General features: G+C 29.7%; 3 protein-coding genes and 1 long non-coding RNA gene across 6 annotated transcripts in view; 3 read left to right on the top strand and 1 right to left on the bottom strand.

The window, feature by feature from the left end:
- Positions 1-24455, top strand: part of LOC125827363 (tubulin beta-2 chain) — a 461890-nt gene that overhangs the window by 26921 nt on the left and 410514 nt on the right. Inside the window, exon 1 of one of the 3 annotated variants that reach the window (XM_049506677.1) lies at positions 6223-6226. The exons of the other annotated variants lie outside the window; for them this stretch is intronic. The gene's annotated coding sequence lies outside the window, so the exon portion shown is untranslated. Of the gene's footprint in view, positions 1-6222; positions 6227-24455 lie in introns of those variants that run through there. 3 annotated transcript variants of the gene reach the window in all.
- LOC125827373 (jasmonate-induced oxygenase 4-like) lies at positions 889-4558 on the top strand. The gene is made up of 3 exons (XM_049506689.1): positions 889-1675; positions 3595-3928; positions 4025-4558. The coding sequence occupies exons 1-3, from the start codon at positions 1158-1160 to the stop codon at positions 4271-4273; spliced, it is 1101 nt and encodes a 366-aa protein (XP_049362646.1). The 5' UTR covers positions 889-1157; the 3' UTR covers positions 4274-4558.
- Positions 3650-21051, bottom strand: LOC125827430 (uncharacterized). Its single transcript, XR_007442996.1, has 2 exons — positions 20924-21051; positions 3650-3769 (listed from the first exon to the last, which is right to left on the bottom strand). It is a non-coding gene; the product is annotated as an uncharacterized LOC125827430 (long non-coding RNA).
- Positions 18836-21506, top strand: LOC125827374 (jasmonate-induced oxygenase 4-like). Its single transcript, XM_049506690.1, has 3 exons — positions 18836-19338; positions 20749-21082; positions 21258-21506. Exons 1-3 carry the CDS (start codon positions 18836-18838, stop codon positions 21504-21506), a joined length of 1086 nt encoding a protein of 361 aa, XP_049362647.1.

The following is a 24455-nucleotide window of genomic DNA, read 5'->3' on the forward strand; positions in this document are numbered from 1 at the left end:
AGCCAGATCACATCAACTATAGTATCAGAACACACAACAAGAATAAGGCAGGCCTTTGAAATTTGATAATTTCTGCCTAGTTGTCTCATTCAATAAAAACATGGCCAATACATAGGAATTGAAACAATTATTATTATTTCCTTACAAATATTAATTATTTCACCCCAAAATGCATTTTCAAAATATCAACATGACTTGGTACTAGAATCTAGAAGCACTTTCAGTATTTGGATCATATTTAACAGGTGCTTAAAATATTCATTTGTTTTCTAAGCAAAAGTTTAAGTTACAATATTACGTTATAGAAGTCTGACTAAATCACATTAATCGTTCCCTTAATTACAATGTTACGTCATAGAAATTTTGACCAAATCACATTAGCTATTTCATAGGTTCACTTTTATTTATTATTTTGAATGTTACATATTCTTTAATAAATAATATTTTTTTATTCCAATTTATGTAACACTTTTTATTTTTCGAGAGTCAAAAAATTTAAGTTTGATCGAAAATTTGCGTATGAAATCTTCAAATTTTTTGATTGAAAATTTGCGCCTAAAATCTTCAAAATTTACAATCAAAGATAGATTTATTTGAATCTTGAAATTTGAAATCTACTTGGGATGGAGAGAGTAATTAATATAAATATTTTATCACAATATACATATTAATTAATTGATGTATAATTTTACATCTTTATAATTAGTAAAGTGAATGAACAAGTAAAACTGAATGTAGGAAAGAAGTGGGGGTTGTGGGGTGTGGGGTGGGGGAGGCAGTAAGTGAGGACAGAGTCACAAATAGAACAAGTCAAGATCATCACGGCGCCATAAGCACTACTTAAACTCTTTGTTTGTGCATATAAATATGTCTCCACATCTTCACAAAATATAAATTGAACTACGTGTCTACACGATAATATAAAATCTCCTTTTTAGCTCCTCTCTCTATATATACATATGGCTTTGAATTCATGAAAATCACGTTCTCAAGCTCACGTCAACTTCGAAAATTCTTTTCATCATTATTATCATCCACAACCAAAGACTTTTAAGCCTCATACAATCACAACCACAACCACACCTATCTCGTAAAGTGCTATAAATATATCTAGCGCTAGTTATAATAGTTAGGAGTACTGAACAAACGAAATAAACATGAGTAATTGCTTGCAAAGCTGGCCGGAGCCAATTGTCCGAGTTCAAGGACTCTCGGAAAGTGGCATTCGAGAAATCCCCGACCGGTACGTGAAACGACCAGCGGATCGTCCATGTTTCAAGGAGACAACAACGTTGTCGTCATCATCACATGTACTTGATAATATTCCGTTAATTAACCTTGAAAACTTGAAGTCATCGGATGAATCCATTCGCGATGAGACAATAGAACTCATTTCCAAGGCTTGTCGCGAATGGGGTTTCTTCCAGGTGGTGAACCACGGCGTTAGCCATGAACTCATGGCTAATGCACGTGGTGTCTGGAGGGAGTTCTTTCATCTCCCGCCAGAGGAAAAGCAGAAGTTTGCAAATTCACCGGTTACTTATGAAGGATATGGAAGCAGACTTGGAGTGGAAAAAGGTGGAAAATTGGATTGGAGTGATTATTTCTTCCTTCATTATCTCCCCGAGCCTTTGAGGGATGACAAAAAATGGCCTTCCCTTCCCATTACATGCAGGTAAATCGTAATTCTTTAATTTCAACTTTTTTATATAACATATTTAAGTCTGAGATATATATAGTAATTTTTTATATTTTTTTTGTACTCTGTATCAAGTTAAAACAGATAAACAAATTACGTAAAAGGGAATGAATATTAATTAAAAACTACTTATATATACGACTTTACATAAAGAAGTAAATGCGTCTGCGCACGTACTTTCTTTAAATAAGATACATATACGACTTTACACATTCTCACATGTTGCGTCGGTGTGTTAATCATTTCCTTTTTCTATTCTCTCTTGGCAAATATTTTAGTTTTAAATTATATATTATAATTCTTCATTTTAAAAAGAATGATTTAATTTTATTTTGTATGGAGTTTAAGAAAATAAAGAAGATTTTTTAATTTTATAATTTTAAATTAAGTTTATGTCAATATATCAAAACATCATTTAACCGCATAATTTTAAACATATCACATGAAAATCTGAAACTAAATTATTGCCATAAAAGAAAATGAATCATTTCTTTTGGAACAAGCTAAAAGGGAAAATATATGTTTCTTTTTAAACGGATGGAGTTAATTTTAAAATATTTATTTACTCAATTCAATTTTAAATTTAATCTTAAGAAAATGAAATACGACAAAACTGAGATTGGATTACTTTTTCAAAGATTTGGCATGCACCACAGGACATGATACTGGATCAAGTTAAAAAAAAATGAGAATTTTACTATGAATCAAGTTTAAAAAAATGAGAATTTTACTATGAATCTCACATTAACTATAATATTTGTGTGAGACTCTTAATAATTGGACATTTTTATCTTCCTCCATTTGTCTACAGAAAGATATATTTACTTCTTTTAAACTCCTATCAAGTTAAAATATAATAAATAAATTGAATAAGATGAAGTATTTTGAAATTAGATTGTGAATAAAAAGAAAATTGTAGAATCAAAATTTATGGTATAGAAAGTCCTTTAATTAGATTAGCTTTTCGCTCTAAATTTTTTCACGATCCATAAATTTTATTTTCCGCTCAAAATCCATTGTCTTTTTTTATTGAAACAATAATAGTATAAACTTTAGAGAAATTGTTGGACTACTAAGAGTTGTTTTGATTGCCTTTCATAAGTTCGAAATTTTAGTTTATGATTTTTTACCGTATTTCTTTTTATCATTTTAGCTTAAAATTAAATGCTCATAAATATTTATTTTAATTTACTTAAACACTCTAAAAATATTTTAAAACTATTTTAACTTAAAAATACTTAAAATAAAACAATTCAAATAAACTCAAAGACTTAAAACTTTTTACACATGTCCATCAAAATCAGCCCCTCACATAAGCATAAAAACACATGTGAGAATCAAAACAAATTTTCTCACGAAGAATGATATTTCAAGTGTCAACAATGTCTTTTTTTACTACTACAAAATATCTAGCTATCCCTTTGCAAAATGAACAAAAGATCCTTATTAAGAGGTCACAAATATTTAGAGATTTTTTAAACTTTGATATATAAATTATTACTAAATACACAATTATGACATTTCTTTTTAAGCTGATTAACAAGAAAATGATAGTATATAAATTGAAAAAAGGGATACTTTTCGAAATAAGTTGATTTTGATAGCTTCACCCCAAACAGTCTTTAATGTGGATGCACTAGCCATGTGAAAAAATATATTTACATAATCAAATCACGTAATACTGATGAGTCTGGTCCAATTTATGTTTGGGACCGTGGTCCTGGCCACCTTGGCTAGTTGGTAAATGCAAGTTGCTGTCTTATTAATAGTATCTTTTTTAAAAAGTACGATCCTTCTTAAAAACATGTCAAATGTGAGAATAATTTAACATCGTACATTTTGTCCATCTAACTGACTTTTTTTTTTTCCCCTTTTTGTGGTTTGTGACCTCTTAGGAAAATAATTGCTGAATATGGACAAGAAGCAGTGAAATTATGTCGAAAAATAACAAATATCTTGTCGATTAACCTTGGATTAAATGAAAATTATCTACACACAAAATTTGGTGGAGACAATGAAAGAGGTGCATGTTTAAGGGTTAATTTTTACCCTAAATGTCCCCAGCCTGACCTAACACTTGGACTCTCTTCCCACTCTGATCCTGGTGGCATGACCCTTCTCCTCCCCGATACCGACGTCCCCGGCCTCCAAGTCCGTCGTGGTGATGAATGGATAACGGTTAAGCCGGTTCCTAATGCCTTCATCATCAATATTGGAGATCAAATTCAGGTCTGTATTCATAACATCTAGTAATCTCATCAATAATAACGACTTTAACTTATGTATTGATAGTGTAATTTTTTTTGTAATGATTGAATGCATTAGGTACTAAGCAATGCAATATACAAGAGCATAGAGCATCGTGTGATTGTTAATTCAGGGAAAGAACGTGTCTCTTTAGCATTTTTCTACAATCCAGGAGGTGACATCCTAATTAAACCTGCAGATGAACTTGTGACGGAGGATCAGCCGGCGTTATATTTACCGACGACGTTCAACGAGTATCGAGCTTTCATTAGAACCAACGGGCCTAGAGGAAAATCTCAAGTTGAATCACTAAAATCGCCAAGATAAATGTCCTTTAGCATGACTCTGACACGCACAAAACGAGAAATGATCCAATTATCAAGATAACTAAATTACCTTTTATATGTTACTGTGTATATATGCCAATTGGTATAACATAACACAGTAAATACCCTATGTCCCTATGTGATGTAATAATACAATATGTGCTGTCATATTCCTATGTGTTTTCAAATCTTTTGTCAAATTCACTTTGTTTTGTGAAATCTTGTATTCATCCCTTCAATAGATATATGGTTCATCTAATTAATAAAATATTATGGTATTAATTGTTCATTTTATGATCATCTGTTTGATAATTGGATTGGAGTTAGTTCATTTTTTGTTTACCTTTTGCCTAAGTATCACGAAGTTTCTATACTATATTTTTTCCTCAATCCTAGAAAAAAAGTCATTAATTAGGATGAATCAAAAGAAATTTTTTATATGATATGTAGGCAAAGTTGAATGATTGTCTTGGTTACCAAAAAATAAATTGTTTTAGTAATTTTCTGTGATACTTAAACAAAGTTTAGCGATTTTTTATTACAACAAATAAATTATTGACTTTATGTGATACTTGTGCAGTTACATAATTTTTCTGTTACAAAACAGAATAAAAAGTTAACGACTCTAATGTAATAAAATAAAAATTGAGCAATCCTCTCAAAAATTATCCATTAATTGTTCTCCCTTACAACTTCTTTCACCCTTTAAAAGAATCAATATATACGTCAATCAATTTCATTTTGATATCGATATTTTGTTAATTTCTCAATTTGTTAGTAGTAAACTTTAACAACTCAAGTTATCTAGTTAAACACGTAATTATAATATGACGTTGACTTAAGTCAAATTCATCAGATAAGATTCCATTTTGACATAAACGATAGCATAATAGTTTTTATCCTTAATTTCTTCCAAAATATGTCTACATCGTATTTTAGTTGTTAATTTACGACTCCTAAAAAAGGTAATCAATAGTTGATAGGATAAATTTATAATGTTGAAAGTGTAGGGACTCTCACTAGGAAATCCACAAGATAACATCTAGAAGTTTGAGTGGAGGTAACAATTTGAAATTGACGCTCTCTCCCAATTTCAATTTGTTTGTTTTTTTAACTATGCTTAAAAAGAATTTTAAAAAATGGTAAATTTATACCACTAGACAGAATATCTAGCGGTCTTTTATTAAAAGATAAAAAAATGTTTAAAATACTCTTTATTTTCCCTTTTGGAAACTTTTCAAATTTAACTTTTCATAGATGTTTAAGTGTTCGTTTGGATTAATATATTTTTAGGTGTTTTTGACTTTTAAGAATTTATTTTTTTTAAAATTTTGAAGGTGTTTGGAAAGGTTATAAAATGTTTTTAAGCACCCACTAATGTCAAAAGTAGGATACCATTTACTTATGACTACTTTTTATAAGCCCATCGAAACAGATCCTAAGACCACAAAAGTAAAGATATTTTGGTGCATTCTACGTATCTTTAGTTTAAGATCATAAGATATAGAAATCTTCTTTACTTTCTTAAACGTCGTATCAAGTTAAAACCATAAAAATAAATTAAAACGGTCACTACTTGAAACAATGATATTTCCAGCATAAATAAGTAGAAATTTTGTGGTATAAACATTTTTTTTTTACTATTTTCCATCGAACCAATTATTAGAAAAATACACAATAAAAAATAGATTCTTACTAAAATAGCGGAAATTTGCTGATTTTTCATATGATGTTAAATTTAGCGAAAAAGTAGTAAATTTTTTAGTGGTGAGTGGGAGTTTATAGTAGTAGTTGCAAGTCATATTTGTTAATCTATAGTAGACAATTTAGGTACTACACCACATTTACTAGAGTTGTCAAGTACAACACATCATAGTACAATTAGATGCAAGTTTTAGTGATAACTAATTACTTGCCACCGACAGAGTGATATAGCGGATGAAACTATTTTCTCCTTAATTAGAAGTTTTGAATATAAAAAAGTCTTTAGTAGAGAGTGTTTTCCCCTAATGGAGCTCTACACAATGTAAATCTAAAATAATCGAGCTCCAATTCAAATAGCAAACACCGAAGGAAAAGAGAACTAATTACCTAAGCCAAACATAGTGGCCTTTGAATTCCACCACACAATATCTTTTACCATGTGTTGCACATTTGGTTTGAATTGTATATAGCCTACTCACTAGTGACCACTTACTAGTTACGAGTCAAGGCAAGACTCCGTGATACATTAAAAGGAGTTCTAATTGGATAGTGCATGCCTATGTGCCTTTTAAATTATAATATGACTTTTCTACACCTTTTAAAAATAATTTAAAAAATGCATATATAGAAATATATTACATGTGCTTTTGGGATTTTGTTTAGTTAAAAGGTGATTCAATATAATTCAAAACTAAACAAAAAGTGCGGGCACACTACAACAAATTAAAGTTATGGATATTTGTAATCATATTTTGTATAAATATCATTAAACGATTTACTAGTAACTCTAAATGTAATGTTATGATTACGCGTAAAACAAAATCTTTTTATCAAATAATCAACTTATCCAATAGTGCCACACAAATTAGAATAGAGGAAGTACTTGAAAAGGTTGAAGAATCAGTATTAATTAAATTTTAAATTTCAATTGAATTGACATGTGTATTTTGAAATTTAATATAAGCTAAGAAAAAAAAAATCGATAAAGTTAATTGATATACATTGTTATTCGCATGAGATGAAATCTACCATTCTTATAGTAAGGTAGTAGTCAAATAATTAAACATTTTGATAATTAGTTTGATAGAAGAACTATTAATTAAAATTGGTTAAATACACATGAAGACATCTTAAGTCGCTACATTTTTTTATGGGCATCTTACATAAATCTCACTACTTTAGATCCCAATTACTAGGATTCCCGATAGTTTGTAATATTACTTTTTATATCATATTTTGGCCCCGAGATACATGTATCACTGATGGCGAGATACATGTATCCAACCGTTTTAAAAGCTGAGATACACGATTTATTAATTTAAATTAAAGGGGTTGTAACTTATTTCCTTAATTAATGGATTAATTGTTGACTAATTAACAACTCAACAAATTTACAGGATCTTGAGTATCATCTCTAACAAATATTAATCCTAAAATAACGAAATCATAAACCTAATTAATTATGTTATTGTACTCTTCATCTTCTTCATCGGCTTGAATCATTAATGGTGAGATACATGTATCCAACAGTTTTTAAAGTTGAGATACACAATTTATTAATTTGAATTAACATCTTCATCTTCTTCATCAACTTAAATCATTAATGACGAGATACATGTATTCAAGCCGAGATACACGATTTATTAATTTGGATTAACATCTTCATCTTCTTCATCAACTTAAATCATTAATGACGAGATACATGTATTCAAGCCGAGATACACGATTTATTAATTTGGATTAACCTCTTCATCTCTTCTTCATCAGCTTGAATCATTAATGACGAGATACATGTATCCAAGCCGAGATACACGATTTATTAATTTGGATTAACCTCTTCATCTTCTTCAATGACTTTAATCATTAACGGCGAGATACATGTATCCATCAATTTTTAAAAGTGAGGTACACGATTTATTAATTTGAATTAACCTTTAACAAGAATCATCCGATTTTGTAACAGTCAACCATTAAAATAGTTGAGAAACAACAAAAATAAATAATGTAAAACCTGCACATGGCTTCATCGGCGTCCAACGACTCGTCGGAGTAAGGAGGAAATATTTAATGTAAATTGAACTGAAACAAGCAATTGGAAGAATTGTAGAGAAGAAGAAATGCCTAAAAGTAGAGAACAAAGAAGAAGTATAGAAAATTCTTGTTTAGAAGGGTGGTTGCCTTTTTGCCTTCTAAAATGTTATACCAAAGATATAATCACACTCTAAGCAAGAAGATAGTGCACAACATTACATTCATAAGGCGGTTATATGAAAACGCAAAGTTTTGTCATTTCCGGAGTTCTTTTTCGAATTGAGGGTGGAATCCAGTAAGGGCTGGGGTGGGGGTGGGGGGAGAGATATTGTTGGGGGAGGAGACTGAAGGAGGTTGAATTGTTAAAGCACCTTTAATTAAGGGATTTAAATTTTAGGATAATTATTCAATACCATATTTAAGGGATTTGTGTATCTGATTTAATTTTTTTAAATATATGGTATAATTATTAAAAAGTGGTATTATGAGTAATATTTTTAAACTATAGGTAACATATGTATATATAGTAGTTAAATATGTCTAATCATGTAGTTTATCCTTTTTTTATTCAAAGATTTTAAATTCTTAACATAGATGTAGTAAGTCCAAAGTGTACCAATCAGATATTGTAATAGAAACCTATATATTTCAAATTCTAAATTCGTCGTTAAATTCAAACATGTTTCAAATGTCTAATAAAATACTTAAAAGAGATCAACGTCAATAGTGTACTACATGGCAACAACACAAATGCTAATACAGATATTGTACAACATTTTTCATACAATTAAAACCAAACATGAACATGTTTCTTCCTGGCAATCCTAGAGTCCTTTTAAAGTAGAATTCAAAGTTAACCTTGTAGAAAAATTGTTTTGTCTCACCAGAAAAGAATTAGGCAAATATATACTACAACCAATGAGGAGTGGTACTCCCTAATAGAAATGAAGTTTTTTTCCATCATAAAATAATGATAAATTTGTGCTATAAAACATGATTCTTCCCTTCATTTCCAGTACTGAATCAACTCACTAGAAAAATGCATGGTGCGAAACAGTTTCTCACTGAAATAATGGAAAACTTCCTAATTTTATCGTACGAAACATTTAGTCTTTTTTTTTTCAAACTAATTAAATCAAAATATCAGTGGAAGTAGCCAGTGAACATTTTTGTGTGGCTACATTATATATAGTGCAGTAGCAAGTTTTGACACATTGTTTTTGGCAATCCTTTCAATTATTGAAAGAAAGGCAATAAGAATTAAGATCACTTTAGTCTTTTGTATGTAGGAAATTAATCAAAGTGGACTTTATTACTTGTGGATTGTTTGCTTGGCTAAAACAAGTATAAGAACATACCACTAAAACATGAGTAATTTTTATGGCTTAGAGAAAACATGAAGTTACTCAATTCTATCACATTTTATTTTTATTTAATACTTCAAACAACTATGTGTGGCAATATGCCCATATAGGTTAATTCTCTCTCACTTTTGTTCTTCTTGATCAGCTGCTTTTTGTTGGAGGTTTAGAAACTTGGTCCATGTCCCCATCCACCGCCAAAATCAGAAATTTCGTTAAGGGTGTCCAAGATTCAATATATATATTGACGAAGATGTCCGACTGACCACTTTAAGCGCTACGCCACTATCCCCCTCCAACGTTTTTTTTACCTTTTTATTTTTTTGAATTAGTAGACATGATCGGGTCAATCTTAAAAAATAATAATTGCACTAGTTGTTTTTTACCCTCTTTTATCCTATGGATTTTTATGAGATATCCATCATATGTGCTTCATGACTCTATGTGTTTGTTTGGTCATGCTATATGAAATCATGATTTGAAATTATGATAGGCAATAAAATTGATATAAAGTTGAAGTTTTGTTTAGACATACAATTTGAATTTGTTAAGGTGTATTATTTTTTGTAATTGCCATGAAAATCCCACAAATTTTGAAAACTATCAAAATTTTCTCAATTCTTATAAAATCTTATCAAATGAGCAAACCATAATTGATAAACAAGATATAGAAATATTCATAAACAGGATATAGGATTACTCCCGGTTCATTTTTACACAAATACCCGATTAGATTTAATATTCACTTTTTTCTAGCCGATATATATATATATATATATATATATATATAAGTTATATACCGATTATACACATGTTATACATATATTATACATCTATCATCTACATTTTGGTTTCCGTATACATATCTATTCAATTAATCATATGTAACCTTCAAGTTGTCTATGTATGAATTGATTCTTAAAGCTAAAGGAAGTTAAAATTTAAACAAAATCATTATTTAGAAACAAAAAATGTAAATAGAAACTTACCTTGCCCCTAATGGCCATTTCTACCCCCACACCTGCCACTAGCTATGTTTTTCCTTCCTTTTGTTTGATATTCATATTAGGGACCTGACTAATTCAGATTTACATAGCATAAGGTCCATTTAAGAAGAACGTGCTCCTTTATATGATTTCTTTTCTAATCAGAACTCGAACATTAATTAGATACCTTTAATTAAAAATTAAAAAAATTGATCCATCCTATCACAATCCTAATTGATCCAGCTATCGTCTTTATTTATTTACTTGTTGGGGAATGAGTTCTTCAATGCGATCCTAGAAATCTTTTCTACTTCTTGTATGAATGGGAACTCTTTCGTTTTTATATATATATACTAGATATTAGGTTCCCGCGCCAGCGCGGGCCCAATATATATTACTTCCTCCGTCTCATTTTATGTGAGGTAGTTTGATTCGCCACGGAGTTTAAGAAATAAATAAAAACTTTTAAAACTTGTGGTCCAAAATGAATTATATAAATTTTTATGACTGTAAATTATTTCATTAAGGGTAAAATAAATATTTTATAGTGAAATTGTTACTTAATATAGAAATGTGACATTCTTTTGGGATTGACTAAAAAGGAAAGTAAGTCACATAAATTGGGAGTAGTTCTTTGTTTCAATTTATGTGACACCGATGAAATTTGGAGAGTTATATAATTTTTTGTATGTGATTTTGTTAAATATATTTTGAAGTTGTTAATTTATTGTGATTTATAACACTTCTTATATCATTTTCAAATAATATATATTACTCTTTCTGTTCCATTTTATGCGATGTAGGTACTTTTACGAAAGTCAACTAAATTTCTTATATGATTCTTAAATATTTTTAGTTGTTATTTTACTTGAATTTACAGTACTTTTAATGGTATTTGAAACAAACTTCTTTTGTTTCAATATGGAATTAAAGAGTCAATAAAATTTGTTTTATGATTTTTAATTATGTTGTTTTTAATATCTTATATTATTACATTGTGATTTTAAGTACTTTTTATGTAATTTTCAAATATAGAACAAATTAAAAGAAAAACAAGGAATGTGACATTCTTTTGGAATTGACTAAAAAGGAAATAGAACGACCCATTTGTGTGGGTTTCTTAAAGTGATCCCACATCCAAAGTGGGACCATGGACAAAGTCCAATGTAGATATCTTAGGTTAATTTATATACAATCAATGAGTATTTATTAATTAGCAAAATTGTAGTTGTAGGGGACTACAAATGCCCAATGTATGCAATTATTCCATCTCTTTCCCTTTTTTGACTTAATTGTGTGAATGTTTTATTATCATCAAATTTTATAAATAATATTCTTTTAGAATTTTATATCAAGTTAAAATCAGATAAATATATTAATACAGATATTGTAGTAAAGTAATGAAAGAGGAAAGAGGAATGAGTGAATGGGGACATTATAATATGATGTTTTTTAAATGTATTTTGTAGGGTTAGAATAATATGTGGGACCCATTGGGTGTATTCGAGTTTCCAATAATGAAAAGGAAAGCCACGTGGACGGTTATGATTAGGTAATTAAGATGGATCTATTAATGAGGACTTTCCTCGTGTGTGAATGTTTTTTTGGTCAATTTGAGGGAAGCACACGTGTCAACGCAAAGGCGTGTGCTATTCCCTATTCTTATATAGTAATATATATTAAGAATGGTTTCATTAAAATTTTAGAATAAGTTTTCAGGAGTCAAAACCAGGTGGGTTGAATTAATTAAGGGAATTTTAGTATATAGTCGTCCAATAAAATAATAGCCAACAAATATATATATTTTGTATATATAGGATATAAATATAATATACATGTTTTATACTTTCTCCATCCACTTTTAATTGTCATGATTTTCCTTTTTAGAGTCAAACTATAAGATCTTTGACTAACATTTTACGATTTATTTTTTCATCATATTGATATGCAAAAAATTGCAATTTATAGTACATTTCGTATAGTTCTTGAATATCTAATTTTTTGTTTAAAATATCAGATTAATGTAATATAATTTAACTTTAAAAATTAGTCAGATTGACTTTCGAAAAACATAACATGACAATTAAAAGTGGACGGAGGAAGTCCGTAATTAGTGAATATTATTTGTATATTTAACTAGCAATTATATTAAGTTGGACTAGCCGCAAAATGTGTTAAAAATACATTATTAAAGGTCAAATATGTTTAATCAAATATTTAAAGCTGATAATAATTGTGAACAAAATTTTCGAAGCCCATTATGTAAAAAAGATAAACCCGGTTCATCAATTTATTGGATGTAAACCTCAAATTGATTAGAGCTTTTGTTTCAAATTTCAACTAATTTAGAGCAGATTTGAGGGAGTTGATTTGGAATTGTTTTCAGATTTCAAATAAAGTAAGAACTGAGTTTTGTAACAGAATTGGTGTATATATGTGTATACCACGCATGTATATTTGTGTATCTCCCGCGTATCAACATATATAATTCATGTATATATGTGTGATATACATGTACATAATACAAGAGTCTGATACACCGTGTAAGATCCTCAAATCAAAATCGACCCCAAGTACCATTCACAGTCCATTTTCGTTGTGGGAACGGGATCAAAGAAAGGTAGTGTGCTTCTCTTCTAGACCACATTGACGTTTTTTCAATTCGATTTCAGCTACTATTTTTTACGCTAAACTAGTTCAAATCACCTTCAATCCTCCTCAAATAACCTTCAGTTCTTCCATATCATTAGTAATTTTTTATTGGCAAGAAAAAAAAGATAAATATTTATCTATGACTAAGTGTCTGGAAGTTTTTTTATTTTTCTAATTTGTTCATGTAAATGTCTCATTTTTCAACCATAATTTGAGAAATTCCACAATCAATCCAATCTGATAAAGACGGGCCTAGAACCGGCCCATTCTTTGTACTACAATTATATCTTTTTGGGAATATTGTATGAAATAACAAATTATTATTTCAAATTAAATGTTAAAGTCATAGTTTCTTTTATTTGTAATTCGTAGCAAACATTCCATGTTTTTTGTCATCCCATTTGTATACCGAAATATACAAATAGACCGAAATATACAAATGCATGACCCATTTGTATACCGAACTATACAAATGCAGGACCCATTTGTATATCGAAATATACAAATAGATCCAAACACATATTTTTTATGTATATGTATACCGAAATATACAGATTAATAGCCAGTTTGCTATGGAGCGCAATTATACAAACTATAACTATAGCATACAAATATGATTTTTATGTTTGATAAACCTAAAATTTACTCTATCTTTTTTCTTAATATATATATATATATATAATTGACTAGATATTTCCTTCGTTAATAGTTTAACTCACATATCTCCAGTGTTCTTATCGTTCAACACTTGATCTAAATATGTCTTTAATTTAATTATTGGAGCCTCAATTTAACCTAATTAGCTCATTAATAAGTTTTAAAAAAGGGATCAAATATACCCTTAACTTATGCAAATTTGAGTAGATCCGTCCTTAATTGATATTTAACATTTCTCTAACATCGACAAATTTTACATTTCTTTTCTACCGGTGTTTATGAAACAACTAAAAACAAACACCAATTTTTAAGTCTAAATATAAATAGTATAGCTTAATTTCATATTATTATTTTCTTATATATAAAAATAATTTATTAATGTAACAAACGTTCATATCTTTAACAATGAAAATTATCATTTGTAAATATATATTTTATTTTCTTTAGTTTTTGAATCTTTTTTACCATGGATTCACATCATACTCACTAATCAGTACTCACTATACTACACTTATATCTTATATAACGACTTTTAATCATGTTAATTATAAAAATAAAAAGCAACAGAACTTGCCTAAAAATTTTAATTATAAAATTCAAATCAATATTTTTTCTGAATAGCAACAATATCTTCTAGAGTCGCTTTTTTGAGCGAAGAAAATAATACTGGCATTAAAAAAATAAGTTGCCGTTCCACTAACATAGAACAATTGTAGTTATGAGGTAATAAAAAGGTACAAGGTATAATCATCTTGGAGTTGTTCAAAACTTTAGAATTCTTTTGGATTAACTAGACACACATACAATTTAGGAGAAGCTCCCTAAATTCGTCATATTTTACTGTTATATATATTATTATTATTTATATTTTAAAATGTTATATTTTTTTAAAAAAAAATTAAGAGTTTCTTATCATATATTGAAGAAGATACACTTAAATACATGTATCTTTTGCTATAAGATATAGTAAATAGGGAGAGAGGCAAGCGAGATGAGGAGGGCGGCGAGCGAGATTTGTTATATATCTCAGATACATGTGAATTATACTAGATACACACTAGATACATGTATCTGTATTTATTTGGTGTGATTCACATTATCTAAGATACCAGATACATAAGAGAGTGACGAGCGAGATGAGAGAGAGGCGAGAGAGATTTATTATGTATTTCATATACATGTGAATTTACTTGGATACAATGTATCTATAATAAATTACACATTATTTTGAACACATATATCCCGAAATACATGTATCTGGACGTACCTGAACATATTTGGACGCACCAAAATATGATAGGATACATAATATTGCAAATTATAGTGTGTCTAAGTATTCAGCTCCTAAACTAGTAGTATTTTCGTAACTTTCCCCAAAATTTATCTAATTCTCTAGAAGGCTTGACAAGATAACTACACAAATCACATTCTTTAGTTGCCCTAATCTTTATCCTCGTCTTTCTTCTTCCTACATTTTCTTCCTCCTTTTTTTTTTCTTTTCTTCTTTTTCAAACTTCCATGACTTTATCACCATATATCTATTTTATTTTCCAACATATTATTCTTTTGTAAGGTTCATTTCCCACCTTGTAAAAGTGGGAATTAAGTATAAGGAATTGTCTCTATCCTTTTTCTAAATCTAATACATAATAATATAATAATAGTAAAGATGCATGGATACCTCAACTTGATTTTTTCGGCTCAAGATTATGTGAACTTATGTTGTCATGCTACATGCACCATTCAAGTTTATCATATTTATATATATGAGTAGGAACATAGTTATGAACATCAAATAGCATATCATATTAGTGGTTAAATATATATTTTTAGCAATAATTAATAGTGATAATTATATTTTAGCACTATGTTGTTAAAGTCTAGTGACATAAATTTAATGATAATTAACTAATTAATAACAATAAAGACTTTAATATTTTATTTATTAATGTGAATATTTATTATCGCTAAAATAATAAGTGTAATCGATTCATCAAACCGCAAAAAGAAATGAAATACTCATAGATCACGTGCCCATATATAAAAATAAAAATATCAAAAAAGTTAAGTAATTAAATAAATATAAAAAATATTGCAGGGAGAAATATTGTTATGTATGTCGGTCAAACATTGTTTAAAGGACAAGACGACATCGACGATGATTTCTGCTTTCAAACTGAAATTTGTTTCTGACACTAAAGTTTCTGTCATAATACGTTGTATCATCATGGTGCATGTGAACTCTATTTTGGGCCACTTTTTCTCTTTTCTTTTTAGATTGTACTCCTATTACGTTATGAATTTAAATATAATATTTATTTTGATTATTATTTAAATTTTATTATATTAGAGTATTGTTAAATTTATTGATGGATGATGGTGAAAAGTTTTATTTTAGGTACAATTATTATCATGTTATTATTTTTTAAATTTTATCTTTACTTATTATTTTATTATTTTATTTTATTATTTACTCTGTCGTTTTATATAGAAAAAATTATCTAAATACATAACTTATTTTATTATATTTTCTAAAATTCTTTACCATTTGAAAAAAAATAGAAAAATCGCCACTCTGTCGTATTCTCAGATACATCGCTCTTATGCGATGTAAGGGACGCAATGTATGTGTCTTGTCAACAAATTAGGTAATGTATTGAGATGAGATGTATTGAGACGTTGAGCGATGTATCGGGACATGTGTGTCTTACATCAACAAAGATAATGTATAGGGACGTAATGTATCGGACGTTGATTGATATATTTGAAATCCTTAAATTTTAAAGGATTTTGTAATTTGAAAAAGAGTAGGGATAAGATGTAATTAGCTCTTAACACTATGATATTTATGAAAACTATATCTATATATATATATATATATATATATATATATATAAAACGATACATTATGAAATAATATGTAATAATTATAATGAAACATATAAGACCACATAGTAGCTCCTAAATTTAAATTGACTAGCTCATATGTGGACGCCCTAGCAAATATTGGAAGCGGTAACCCATTTATCCACGATTTAACATATTTAATCCATCTAAATATTACTCTAGTGAGAAATCAAATAAAAAAAAGACACTTGAAATGACTTTATAGAAGTGAGAATCTATTTTATATATGATCAAAATTTCTAAACAAAATGCATATACGTAAAATGATAAAATCGTGGTGTCGACATTGAAAAAATACAATAGTTACTCCTCGTTCTTGATAATAATGGGAACGAGGCTTACACTTGCAATCTTAATTTTGAAAATTGGATGGAAACAAAATTTATTCTGTTTTTGCGGAAATTATGCAACCCTCTTTTGTCTTTTATTTTTTAATATCAATAGAAGTAGGCTATAATATTTCACATTGGGTGTGTTTGGTACGGAAGAAAATGATTTCCACGGAAAATGTTTTCCGCAAAAAACTGGAAAATAAGTGAGTTTTTTTTTAATACACATTTTTTAGTGTTTGGTTAGTAAGAAAAAAAATATTGTCCTAAGAACATTTAAGTATGGTCAGGATACCAAACCCGAACTCCCACTCTTTAACACATAATCGGACCTCTATCCTAACCACGACATTGATCTGAGACACGACCCTGAACCCTACCTCAACTCGGGATGCGACCTCCAACATGATCTTGATCTTGACCTCGACCTTGATTCAGAATTTGATCCTCAACCCAACCCTGACCTAACTCAACCCAAGACCCAATAACTAACCCCATCCACGATCCAGGACCTGACGCTAACTCGAGACCTAACCTCGAACCTGATACCAAACTGAGTTTAAGATACCTAACCCCAATACAAAACCTGACATTAACCAGCCGAGTCGGGTCGAGTTGGTTGGGGTAGTACCAGGTCGAGGTTGGTCAGGAGTCAGGTATCGAGTGGGGTTTTGGAATCGGTGTTGAGTCGAGATCAAGACTTGGGTTTGGGTCGAGAGTTTGGTTTAGGTCCACTCAAAAGTCGAGTTTAGGGTTAGTTCCTAAATTGGGGTCAGGGATCAGGTCTCAGAATGGGATCGAGGGGTTGATCAAGGTTGGGTCCCAAATCATGGTTGAGAGTTGAGTCCCGTGTTAGGTTTGGATGTTCAATGGAAACATGATTTTCTTACTTTTTGTTGAAAAATTATTTAAGAAAAATAAGTCTATTTAAAAAATATTTTTCAAATGTTTAAACCGATCAAATTAGAAAATAAAAAACTTCATACCAAACCACCATAATTTACACTACCCACTCATACGTCATGGCTCTCGTTCCAATAAGCACGTGTGTGAGTGACAAAATAGGAAAGAAGAAGAAGAAGTAAAGACCATCACGGAGCCGTAATTTAACTCTTTTTATTTTTTTTGTTTTCATATACTTATTACTTTCTTTTTTAGGCGGTTTCAAGAAAAAATATTTTTATATTAATTAATAATTTAATTTTAAAATATTTATTTTATTCTTAATGAAATAATTTATAGTTACACTATCTCATTATTTTAGATTACAAATTTCTAAGGTCATCCTTTCTTTTTTTAAAAATTATATAACGAGTCAAATTAATTTATATAAAATGAGAATGAGGAAATAATATATTTAAGCTAATCAAACTCCTTATAAGTCACAAATCTTTAATATATTTTTTCTTGTGTTTGTTCTTTAGCGTGGCAGTCTACTCTCCACACAATGCAATATAAAATATAGTCTTAAAATCGATAATTTGACACACGTGGTGGTGTATAGTATATCATATATCATATCATATCATGTACTCTTATAATAAAAATAACTTTTCAGTCCTAGTTCTTCTACCGTACATTGCCAAACAACTTGTTCATTATAACCTATATTTTTTTTTTTAAAACTTATTATAAATATTCGTCTAGTCTAGTCTCTGGACCCATACATCTCATCTTTCTTTCCAATCGACCAATAAAACGACAACCTAAACTACAATTAAGATTCCTCATGTAGTAGTAGTACACAACAAATAAACTACAACTGAATATAGCACAAACCCCAACATCCCATGAAATTCACGTTTCTCAACTAATAGCTAACGCTAATTTTGCTTCTTTTAATCATTATCCCACCTTGTCGACAACCAACAAAACTTTGTACTATAAATAGTTAGCAGTACTGAACAAACGATTCGATCACTACAACTTAATAATCATGAGCCGGTTACAAAGTTGGCCCGAGCCGATTATTCGAGTTCATGAACTGTCCGAAAGTGGCATTAAGAAAATTCCCGAAAACTTCGTGAAGCTCCTATCGGACAGGCCAAGTGAGATGACAACGTTGTCATCATCACATGTTCATAATATTCCGTTGATTGACCTTGAAAACTTGAAGTCATCGGATGAATCCATTCGCGACGAGACAATGGAAATCATTTCCAAGGCTTGTCGCGAATGGGGTTTCTTCCAGGTGGTGAACCATGGCGTTAGCCATGAACTTATGGCTAACGCACGTGGTGTCTGGCGGGAGTTCTTTCATCTCCGGCTGGATGAGAAGCAGAAGTTTGCGAATTCGCCAATTACTTATGAGGGTTATGGAAGCAGACTTGGAGTGGTGAAAGGTGCTAAATTGGATTGGTGTGATTATTTCTTCCTTCATTATCTTCCTGAGAAGTTGAAGGATGAGAATAAATGGCCTAGTCTTCCTATTTCATGCAGGTGAACTTTCATTTTTTTTTTTTCAATTTTAACGTGTTGAAGTGTGTGACTATTTTGGTTATAGCGTGATTTTATTTATTTTTACATAAATTGGTGGTGGGGAGACTCGGATACGGGACCTATATGTTAGCTTCAATATCATGTTGAAGTGTGTGATCTCATGGATCCAAGAAAAATCAGTGGATATAAATAACACACTTTTATTTATTTAATTACTGATATAGTACCCCCTCCATCCATTTAATGTACTCCCTCTGTCCCAATTTATATGCACTTTTCGTTTTTCGAGAGTCGCAATTTAAGTTTGACCGAGAATTTGCGCACGAAATCTTTAATTTTTTTGAAATGAAATTTATATATTTGTAAACTACGTAAAAAATACTATAAGTCACAATAATTGATAATTCAAAATGTTTAAAAGATCAATAAAAAATTTACGGTCAAATATAAACTTGTTTGAATCTCGAAATTCGAAAAGTGTTACATAAAATGAGAGAGAGAGGGAGACCCTTCGGGGTGGCCCAGTGGTTTGGGCTTGGGACTTCCATGTTGGAGGTCTCAAGTTCGAAACCCCTTGCCAGCGAAAGCGGGTTTGCCTTCTGGGTCGAGCTCGTCGCACTGGGCTTGCCTAGTGCGGGTTACCTCTCCTATGTGGTTTGCGAGCTATTGCATAGGAGCGGGGGTTTTACCCTGTGCGCACCCAAAGGATAGCGGCTGCGAGTTTTCCTTGTCATAAAAAAAAAAAAAATGAGAGAGAGGGAGTACTATTTTCTTATAATCAGTACTTCGGAAAAACAATGACACGTTCTTTTTTATATATTTAAGAACAATTAAATTTTAAATTTTTTATTTATCCCTAATAAAATAATTTAATATCTTTATAAATCTCATGACATTTAATACCACGGGTTTTAACAATTTAATGGACACATCAACATGATTAGCAATAAATTTTAGTCGACATATCTGATCGACATTCTATCTTTCCTCACTTTTCCAATAGTACAATTCTTCCGTGACAAACGTGCTATTGTACATCGGATATAATTTACTCTAGTATAAATGTAACGTTTTCATACGGAAAAAATTATGAAATTTTTCATTATTTCACAAGTGATAATTTATTTTTCATCATATTTTTTTAGTGAAATGATTCAATGACAAATGAGTTATAGCACAAATTTTTCATTAATTCGCGATTAAAAAAACCTTTATTATACTTGTTTCAAGATTACATGTCACATTATAAAAAATTTCAGTGATCCAATGATGATGTAAAATTTTTATAGTATACTATATTAAAACATATCAAAATTTAAACTCATACATTTTGTGGACTATAGTACATGTTATAAGTTCTAACTTCTATCTTCTTTTTGATCACTTTTTGTTATTTTTATGACATCTCAGGCAAATAATTGGTGAATATGGACAAGAAGTAATGAAATTATGTGAAAGATTAACGAAAATCTTATCGATAAACCTTGGATTAAATGAAAATTATCTACACACAAAATTTGGTGGAGACAATGAAAGAGGTGCATGTTTAAGGGTTAATTTTTACCCAAAATGTCCCCAGCCTGACCTAACACTTGGACTCTCTCCCCACTCTGATCCTGGTGGCATGACCCTTCTCCTCCCTGACACCGACGTCGCCGGCCTCCAAGTCCGTCATGGTGATGACTGGATAACGGTTAAACCGGTTCCTAATGCCTTCATCGTCAACATGGGAGATCAAATTCAGGTAATTATATATATAGCTAGGTAGAAAAAACGATTAGTCATTTTCTAGTGTATGTTGAATGTGGAAATATTGGTTCGCGAAATGAGTATGAAGAGAGTAGAGTGATGATTTAGGGCCCGGTTTATACTCAAGTTACTTTTTTTTTTGTTCACATTTTATGTTGTACATTTTACAGGTATTAAGCAACGCAATATACAAGAGTATAGAACATCGTGTGATCGTTAATTCTGCGAAAGAACGTATTTCTTTAGCGTTCTTCTACAATCCAGGAGGTGACATTCTCATTAAACCTGCAAATGAACTTGTGACGGAGGATCGTTCAGTGTTATATTTACCGATGACGTTCAACGAATATCGAGCTTTCATTAGAACAAAGGGTCCTTGTGGAAAATCTCAAGTTGAATCACTAAAATCGCCAAGATAAATAATGACACTACTTTTTTTTTGTTTCTTTTTTAAGTATTGCATAATTTTAATTTGATATATTCCATCATGTTTGTGTTTTTGCTAAATTCAGCTTCTTTATAAAGTATATTTTCCCTTTGAAATAGTGAAATATTGATTTTTGTATTCTCCATTTCAATTTATGTGATAATTTCTTTTTTTTAAAGTCGGTCTAAAAGAATCGCATTTTTTTTTTATATTTAGTTTACAAATATAAGACTTGTGTCATGCTTTAATACTATGTAAAGATATCATTACATCTAGGCGCTGAATTCAACATCAAAAGTTAGCTTAAAAGAGGGGACTACTAGAAAATGAGGACTTAGCAATGGACAAAATCTTGTATATAGCTAAACAATAAAAATCTCACTCTAATCCTCTTTAACTATGGATTAGCAATAAATTTATAGGAAAATTCAATTAGCTAGGTGTCTTTTAGCAACGGATTAGCAAGGAATTGCCTATAAATTCCACGGTTAATTTTGTTATATTTTCTTGTAATGTAACTAAGGTTATAGAAGGCAAATACTCAATACCTTTTTTATCCCATGCACGATTATTTCAACAAAATTTAAGTATTCAAAAAGTATACCATAAATATAATAAATTACAATTTCTTTCACATTAACATAAAAATTATAATTTAAAATATTAATCAAAATTTACCTAATTTAAATCTTAGAAAGTGAAATTTTTTTGGTCAATCTCTCTCATCGCATAATAAATTATAACTAGGCGTTTATTATACTCAACTCGACATATAATAAAATAAATTCTAGTTTAAACCACGTGATCATTATCGCTTAGGATAAGATCTAATTATTTTCCAAGTAAGAAAATATATTATAATGTTGAAGATATGTAGGGACAGTACTCACTAGAAGGATATCAACATGTAGGAGTTTGAGTTGAAGCAATATTGTAGTTTGTATCTTAGATACTTCTTCCTTCGATAATAATTATTATACTAAAAATAATTATACGATAATATTTGTTCAGTTTAAAAAATTAAGAAATAATTTATTTTTGTGTCTATTTTATCTTTGCTTAACACATTTCTTAAATCATTAAACTTAATAAAGTTAAAAAATAAAATTGTAATATTATTCTTATTATTTATAATTTTTTAAAAGGTGTATCAATTTAATAATGAATAATTATTGTTGATAGAGGAATAGTAAGTTGCAAAGTCAAACTAAAGAAAAACATCAAACTATTATAATTATTATTATATCTGTGGTTGAAAATTAGGTATACTATATATATATATATATATATTTAGAGTTGTCAGGTTGAAATGATAACAATGTCTCATTCACTTTTGGCCACCTTCATTTTTAAAAAATTAATTTTTGCCTCTTTTGTCTAAACCAAACACATGGGCAATTGAACATCCAACCATTTACCATGTGCTTAATTCAGTTTGATAAGAAGAAATATATTTTTTAAACTTGTTGCTAAATTTCATTTTGACAATTCGTGTGTTTGGCCTAAAAGCGTGGTTCACTTTTTTGATCATCCTCCAACACATCGTATTCCACCCCATCCCCCCATAGTGGTATAGTTCATATATTCATCATTATCATCACACACTCTTAATTATCTTTAATATTTATCTGATTAGATATAAATGTATTTGTAATAATATTTTTGACTTATTTGTCAAACACTAAAAATATGTAAAAATATTATTGAATGGCACATTCGCGCTTTTCCCCAAAGTTTTATTAATTTGTAAAAAATATTCAAACTGATTAAAATGTATTGACTTTTTTACAACTTAAACTATTTTCTTTTTTGGATACGGAAAAGGGTCATATTTGCCTTTGTACTCTTAGAATAGAGTCATATCTATCCTTCGTCATACTTTTTTGATATATTTGCCCTTACCATCCAATTTTGGGTACATATTTACCCTTATATAGTTAACTTATCATGTCACCATTTTTATTAGTCCACGTGGCGCTTACATGACTCCATGTGTATATACTTTTATTATAATTAAATTTTAAAAAATATTTTTTATTTAGTATTATATCCGACCCATTCAGTAAAATCCGACCCAACTAATGTGAAAATCCATCAGGCCTAATTTCATTACCCATTAGCCGTAATTGGCTTAAGTCATCGGCAGCCCCTTAAAGTTGTCCACATAATTCATTTAGACACCTCGACTAGGGCTAGTACCTATTGAACACCTAAATTGTGCAAGACATATACCTATTAAACACAAAACATTGATGTGACAAAATAATTGTATCTCACTGCTGCTGAGCGCGTGAATGCATTTTTTTTTATTTTTTAAAAATAAATGTGTACCTACTTTCTTGACACTTGGTATGCATTGACTAAATAAATAAAAAATTAATTTAATTAAGCATTAATCTTTTAAATCATTAAAAAAAAACCCACCCCCACACCCATGTACAAGTCATCTTCTTCTTCAACCCACCATTTTAAAAACTTCAAATTTCTCTCCCTTTTGTTTTGATTCATTTTTTTTTTCATCTTTTGTAAGCAAATTGCCTATTGAATTTGCAAGAAGAAGAAAAAAAAAAAATTGACTATTGGAGTTAAAAAGTTGACCAATATTTGTTCATCTTTATTTTCAATAACTCTGATCGAGCAACTATCACCATTCATTAAACTTATTAAAAATGTTATATTTTTTTTTTTATATGTCGATTTTGAAATAATTTATCGAGGTCGATTATTTTTACAAAAATCGTAATAACCGTCGGAGGAATAGAATAAAACGAAGAAAAAGAAAGAGGAAAGGATTTGGTGGGTGAATTCAGGATGAGGTGGGGCTAAATATTTTCTTTTTTGTTATAGCCGGAGGAATCAATGGTGAATGGCGATGGCGGAATGACAGAGAAGAAGATGAAGAAGAAAGGGCAATAGTTTAGATTGGGTAGGGGGAGAGATT

The sequence above is a fragment of the Solanum verrucosum genome, unplaced genomic scaffold, assembly GCF_900185275.1.
Source record: "Solanum verrucosum unplaced genomic scaffold, falcon-dt-bn FXZP01000138.1, whole genome shotgun sequence".
Lineage (NCBI taxonomy): Eukaryota > Viridiplantae > Streptophyta > Magnoliopsida > Solanales > Solanaceae > Solanum > Solanum verrucosum.

Excerpts from the sequence above, each read along its gene's own strand:
- LOC125827373 (XM_049506689.1), top strand. The coding sequence starts at position 1,158 with ATGAGTAATTGCTTGCAAAGCTGGCCGGAGCCAATTGTCCGAGTTCAA. Across the intron at positions 1,676-3,594 it reads TCCCTTCCCATTACATGCAG|GAAAATAATTGCTGAATATG; the intron begins GTAAATCGTAAT and ends GTGACCTCTTAG. Across the intron at positions 3,929-4,024 it reads ATATTGGAGATCAAATTCAG|GTACTAAGCAATGCAATATA; the intron begins GTCTGTATTCAT and ends TGAATGCATTAG.
- LOC125827374 (XM_049506690.1), top strand. The coding sequence starts at position 18,836 with ATGAGCCGGTTACAAAGTTGGCCCGAGCCGATTATTCGAGTTCATGAA. Across the intron at positions 19,339-20,748 it reads AGTCTTCCTATTTCATGCAG|GCAAATAATTGGTGAATATG; the intron begins GTGAACTTTCAT and ends ATGACATCTCAG. Across the intron at positions 21,083-21,257 it reads ACATGGGAGATCAAATTCAG|GTATTAAGCAACGCAATATA; the intron begins GTAATTATATAT and ends TACATTTTACAG.